The 6,208-nt window shown below is 38.2% G+C and overlaps 1 protein-coding gene across 3 annotated transcripts; it reads right to left on the reverse strand.

Moving 5' to 3' along the window:
- Positions 1-1,254: 1,254 nt before the first annotated feature.
- On the reverse strand, positions 1,255-5,596 carry LOC140792282 (uncharacterized). Of its 3 annotated transcripts, none has more exons than XR_012109735.1 (6): positions 5,426-5,596; positions 4,998-5,142; positions 4,470-4,918; positions 4,127-4,367; positions 2,112-3,565; positions 1,255-1,645 (listed from the first exon to the last, which is right to left on the reverse strand). XR_012109735.1 is itself a non-coding variant. In XM_073143172.1 (5 exons), the coding sequence occupies exons 2-5, from the start codon at positions 5,103-5,105 to the stop codon at positions 2,387-2,389; spliced, it is 1,977 nt and encodes a 658-aa protein (XP_072999273.1). In that variant the 5' UTR covers positions 5,106-5,142; positions 5,426-5,596; the 3' UTR covers positions 1,255-2,386. The 3 variants fall into 3 exon arrangements, 1 of the variants encoding a protein (XP_072999273.1); XR_012109734.1 differs by having other exon boundaries at positions 1,255-1,663; XM_073143172.1 differs by having other exon boundaries at positions 1,255-3,565.
- Between the last annotated feature and the right edge of the window lie 612 nt (positions 5,597-6,208).

Here is a 6,208-nt window from a genome sequence, read left to right on the forward strand (position 1 = left end):
AACTAATTAAGTTCTAAAATTATTTACGAGATTAAGAGAATTCTAGTTTACGTGCATACTATGTCTAATTAGCGATTTTATTTAACATAAATTATTTTTCACATAAGTGATCTAGCTAGCGATTTTTGTTAAATAAAATCGCTATCCTCAAAATCAATATTTTTTGAATGATTTTATTTCATCTTACATAGACTAGAAGTTGTCTAATCTCGTAAACAAATTTAAAACTCAAATGAGCATAATGGTCAAGAACTTCCTCCATCTGCCATGTATATATATTTCATATTTAACCACATCATATAACATACTATTTCTATATTTTTTTTAATTAAATACATTGGCACTATTGTGTTAGAGATGAAATACAAATATTATTCTTTCTCCTCTCATAAAATACCTCTCTAATTTATTTATTTATATACGCTGACATCATCTGAAGTGTTATATATAAAAAAATAAATAAATTTAAAGCATGACGCTAATAATTCTAAAAAAATATATTTTCCGTATTTAGTAACATTTGGACTTATGTCATCGGGTCTTCCGGGTTATCAGACAGAGACGATGGCTTCGAATCTCCCGTCGACATTAGAGATAATATCTCAGTGGTTTTTTTTTACACGGAAAGCACTGCATGCCTACATGTGCATAATAAATCCCTTTGTCTAGTCATTCTAATGGGATAATTCCCATCTTTCTCAGGAAAAAATAAATAAAAAAATCCCTTTGTCTAGTCGACTACTCCATGAGTGACCTTAGCAACAGTTAGGCTAATTGCCTAGAGAGGTAGTAGGGATCAGAGTCCCTCATCCACAGCCACAGGACGGCCGGATTTGGTGCTGCCTGCCTTTTAGCTTTTAAGCTTTCACTTGCGTCTCTTCTCTTCGTCTTATGGCACGCATCCAATCCGTACGCCCATGCAAAAAAAGAGAAGAAGAAGCCTATTTGATGACCCAAAAGCTTTGACAGCTAACCCTGCATTACTACAACAACAACAACCGACGACAACTACTACTACTACTCGCTTATTCGTCACGACGTGCTTCGTCACACCTCCACTGTTGTTGTTCGTCGTACAAGTGTACAATAGACATTTGACTCGTTCATCATGTACTGCAGACCCTGCACGTTTCTTAGCTGCCATACACCGTAGGAGAAAACAGTACGTCCTAACTTTTATGGAACTATTGGGAATTGAAGACAGATCAACCAAACAAACACTATATATATATATACGGATTTGACGAGATTGACTGCAGAAGAACGACAATTGTAAGACCATCTTATGCATCAAGATGTTTGATGGCTACTACACCAAAGACATCAACAGCTAGCTGATAGACTATGCCAGAATTAAAACCTATCCGCAATTTTAGGGCAGACAGATATATAGATTAGAATTGGGTCTATCCTCGCGACAGTCTTTAGTTACATATCCAACCCAGATGCGATGCATAATGTTTTGGGTATGGTGGCCATGATGAATTCCTCCGTGGCGTATGATGACAGACATAACAAACAGCAGGGCAAAGATAGCCGTGCGCAGCACTGGTTGTGATGATAAATGCCGGACTGTGAAGTGATGATGTGGCAAGCAGCAGAGCAGAGTTTAATGATGTTTGGCATAGTAATTTAATTGCTAATTCTGTTGCAGTTGAAAACTCTGCAGTGGTTAGACAATATTAAAGCGTATAAATGAGATAAACCAGCAGGTGGTAAATTTTGTAATAATGTCGCTGAAACATTAGTTATGGTAATAATGGCAGTAGATGATGACAAAGTGGATACAGATATTGATGGTGTTAGGTCTCTCTGGAAACCACTTTTTCTCTAGACGATGATTAATTATTTTTTAATCTATCATAGAAGTGAGAGTAATTTGCATTATAACAACATTACTAGAAATTTCTCCTTGACCAGATAGTTATAAATCATTAACACTGAGCTAGCTTGAGATGAGTACATGAATGAAAGTTGTTATTTACCCCTATTCAGCAGAATATAGACATGAAACATAAGAGCATCGAATTTTCTTAAGTTGAGAGAATGCAAGAGTAAATGTAAACCTATAATGCATCTTGATCAGGGCAAAATAGTAGTAGTGTTTGTACCTGGTTTCTATGGAACCACAGCTTAGATGATCTTATATTCCAAGAAACATAGAGCACAAGCAGAATAGACATCTTGAATTTCTGATCTTTTAAGGGAGCGCCGACAGAGTGAGGATTCATTTATATATGTTGTAGAAGAGCAGAAAACTTCACATATACACCGTTGTATAAACTTGTAAAAACCCAGCTTCTAGAATTGATATAGACCGACACTGTCAAATAAACCTGTGAAAATGACAATATAACAAAAGACTAAGGCATCCTGAATGCTTTTGCTATAACATCCGCTTATCAGATAGAGTGCTATCGCGACCATAGAAGGAGAACAGATCTCCATCAGGCATTCCATTTCTTAAATCTGCATAGCTTTTCGAAATTCCACTAGGTATGTGAGCTCTGTCCATTGCCATCAAATCTGAGGAAGTTGGGTTATACCTGCTTGACGGAGGCATTTGCATAACAGAAACTTGGGGATCAAAATTCTGCCTCCCTATGTATAATCCATTTCCAGCTTCAACAGGCAAAGAAGTTGTCCGGCGGTGATTAATGGAATCATTGGCAAATTTAGTGTGACCCAAATTTAGTCCTGAATCAGGGATCGCACCAACTGAGAATTGGGCCTTGGGAAATGAGTCTGTTGGTAATCTAAACAAGGCAGAAGAACCAACAGGAGTATTCAAGGTATCAGTAGATTTTGCCAAAGCATGAGATTCCCTTTGTGCTGCTATAGCCAGAGTATCTTGACATGGTGAAGGTGACTTATCGAGTTTCTCTCTTAATGATATCTTAGCACGTCGCAGTGCTTCCAAGACACCTCCCAAGCTGCTACTCGGTGTTTGATACAGTTGCATCTGGAGGTGTCTTTCTGCATTATTCTGAAAGCCCGATGAGCCCCATGTAGAGGCTTTGCTGGCAGATGTATCAGTCAAAGTTCTCCCCATTGATGCTGTATGCAGGATACCATGTCTACTTGGGTGTAGATCTAAATTATTGCTAGAACCACTTTCAGAGTTTTCATACAATGGGAATCGATTATGCTTCTGTGGGCTAGTATCGTTGCTTCCTTTTGTTGAAGGATTTGATTTGCCAAGATTAGAAGCATTTTGTTTAATGGCAATTTCACTGTACTTTTGATCCAACAAGCCATCCCTCATAACGTGGTAATTATTTCCGGTTGGAGTCATTATTGCATCCGTAGGAGCAAGACCACCAGAAAGCACCACAAGGGCTCCTTCATGACTTCCATTAGTATTCTCTTGACTTGTGCGTCGTGGTGTTTCAACTGAATTAAGAGGACCTTCAGTTGCTCTATCCTTGGTAATGGACAAATTTTCAGTGCTTGATTTTGCCTCCTCTTCAGAACATGATTTTTCACACAAAAGCTCAACAGCTTCCTCCTTGGATTCGAAACCATTTTCAGCAAGATAAGGCTGGTTTCCTATCTGAAAATAACCCTGGAGATTGGGATCAAAAGTATATCCAAGCTCATTAGTAAATCAAAATAAAGCTTGCAAAATTGTGTAGAGTGAAGGGAAGTTCTATTTTAGATGCATGATTAAATGACATCTAATGTCGAGTATGTTTGTAAAGCAGTCCCAAGTGAACTGAAGTAAATTTGTTGTTCTTTCTGTTCATTGTACCTTATGAGAAGACTTGCTCCTCAAAGATCATACTGAAAGGATAATATACAGTTTAAAATTATCCAGATGTTCAAAACTAAGTTTCAGAAGAGCAGGTTATCCAATTAGTATCTAGTAGTTCTATTTAACTAGACAAATGATGACCTGCTATGCAACAAATATAGGAAAAACAGAAAAGCACAGCTATAGACCTCTTCTATGAGACCGTTCAAATCTGTGTATGACATTCAATCAGTATCGGTTTCATATGCCTCACGTAGTAAGTTTCATAGGACATCGCTTGTCATATATATAGCTTACTATGGTCTTACACATCTTTCCAAGATTACAGAAGAAAGATCAATATCCTGGTTGTAACAAAAGATGCATGCATACCGTGGTTGAGCTATTAGTCTCATTGTATTTCTTTTCCCACTCTTTCTGAGCATTTTCTTCCGCTTCATACTGGCCAATGAGCTGAGCCTGCTGCTCCAGGACTCTTTTCATCTCTTCATCCTTCTCATCTCCAGTTGTGTTATAACATGCATCAGCTTCTGCGTTCTGATCATCAATAGAACATGACTCGTCTTTGGAAACTTCTAATTCGCGCTTGTTTCCCTCAACATTGGCTGTTGATCTGTCAACACAAAAAAACAAAAGAAAAAGGAAAGGTTATAAATGAAGCCACACCAACAAGATACATGTAACTGCACATAAAGAGGATCTTGAAGAGCAATACTGCAAATCTTTGCGTTTTATTTTGCGGCATGACTTTCCCAACTGGTACTTTGGAGAAGATTCAGATGTGAACAAGAAACTGCTTCTTCTCTGTCTTTGCCTGTAATGCTTTGACTTTTGCTTTCTATGAGAATCAGGACTGCCGATGTGGCTTTTCCATGATAAGCTCCCTACTTGAGCCGACGAGGCTCCAATCTCCGACCCTGATAAAGCATCCTCAACTTCACTCCTCTCTACCTTTGAGACGGTCGAAATTTTATCTCCTTTAGAAGTGATCTCGCACCCTTCCACAACACCCGGGCCTTCGTCTTGATCATAAGTCGAATCGGTTGCATCAGAAAGATCCCCAATACCTTGTGATTCGAGAATATCAAGAACCTCAACTGTCGCCTTCTCTGCTTTCTTCCTTTGGATAGTCACAATCCTGAGCTGTTCCTCCAACTCCACAACCTAAACCAACAATATTCATACAAATCAATACAAGACCCACATTAAACAAACTAAATCGACAATTGAATTGACTGCTGACCCTTTTAGCCAATTGATCAGCTCTCTCCCTGGCTGCCCTTGAAACTGATCTTTCCGAAAGTAACCTAGCTCGCAAGAAATCGATGGTCATTGCAGTTGAATCACCCATACTGGTCTCTATCCCCGTCTCCCTCTAATTCAAGATCCTAAGCAACAAGTGAAACGAGTAAGTGAAATAAGAAACTTTCGACCCTAAGTTGTGCCGCAAAAGATCGTATTCTCCCTGAGATTTTCCCTGAGATTTTCCCATGCCCAACTACCTTGAATTCGGCGAAAGCAACATCAAAAACAAATCTTTTAGTTCAATAGCTGCATAGTTATTTACTACCTCGCCAACTCTAACAACAAATAAAAGAAGGAAAAAAAAAAGAACACTGCAACCCAGCAGAAACAAAACCAAACCAAGATCTGATGACAAAACCAACTCACCGAGATCCTAATTTCGACCAAGAATTAGTAGGCGACGCGCATAAGGTATGGAATTTGAAGCTAAGAGATCCACCTCCGATCACTCTGGATCTGAGTGAAAAAATCGAGAGAGGCGAAGAGTCTCCGCGGTTTATGGCGTAAGGATTAAGCCGAATACTTTCTCACTCTAATAAAAAAAAAACATCTTTTTTAACCCATCTTGCAACGGTCACGTGATATGTTGCCGTGTGAGTTGTGAGGAAGGTGGAACGTGCTACAAAACAGTGTGAGTAGTCAAGTACGCCAAGTCAACGGCGATGTGTCCTACTCCGACCAAACGGGCTTGGAAATGATCAAATGAAGCGAGTTTAGACTAATCTATTGTTGCCTATGCTTGGTCACCGCCAAGTACCAAACTTGGAATGCATGCAGGAAGAAAACGGTCAACGCACAACGCTTGTGCATATAGCTTCAACATCAACTTTTAACCTTTTAGGTGTCACGGGATAGTGGGATACATTAATTCGAAGGTTGAATATATATGTTTGACCCTTAAGAAAATTATCTTATTACTTTGCTTTTATATTATTATGTCTCCCTTACATTTAATTAGGTTACCATTGTTAGGTTTCTTCAAATATATATTTATATAATATAAATAGGGTTATTTAAATTATTTCATTATATCTGACGATGATGATTATAGTTATACAGTAAAGCTCAAAAGTTTTAATAGAGGATGTAGTTTTAAGTAATACATTTATATTTCTTTTTTGTAATTTAGTAAAGCTATGTAACTTCTGG

This window comes from Typha latifolia, chromosome 7, assembly GCF_019914945.1.
Source record: "Typha latifolia isolate L0001 chromosome 7, TyphaL0001v2, whole genome shotgun sequence".
Taxonomy (NCBI): Eukaryota; Viridiplantae; Streptophyta; class Magnoliopsida; order Poales; family Typhaceae; genus Typha; species Typha latifolia.

Bases quoted from the DNA above. Each gene is read 5' to 3' on its own strand.
- LOC140792282 (XM_073143172.1), bottom strand. From the start codon at position 5,105: ATGGGTGATTCAACTGCAATGACCATCGATTTCTTGCGAGCTAGGTTA. The intron at 4,919-4,997 runs GTCAGCAGTCAA...TTGTTGGTTTAG, and splicing joins CTGATCAATTGGCTAAAAGG to GTTGTGGAGTTGGAGGAACA. The intron at 3,566-4,126 runs GTATGCATGCAT...CCCAATCTCCAG, and splicing joins AGACTAATAGCTCAACCACG to GGTTATTTTCAGATAGGAAA.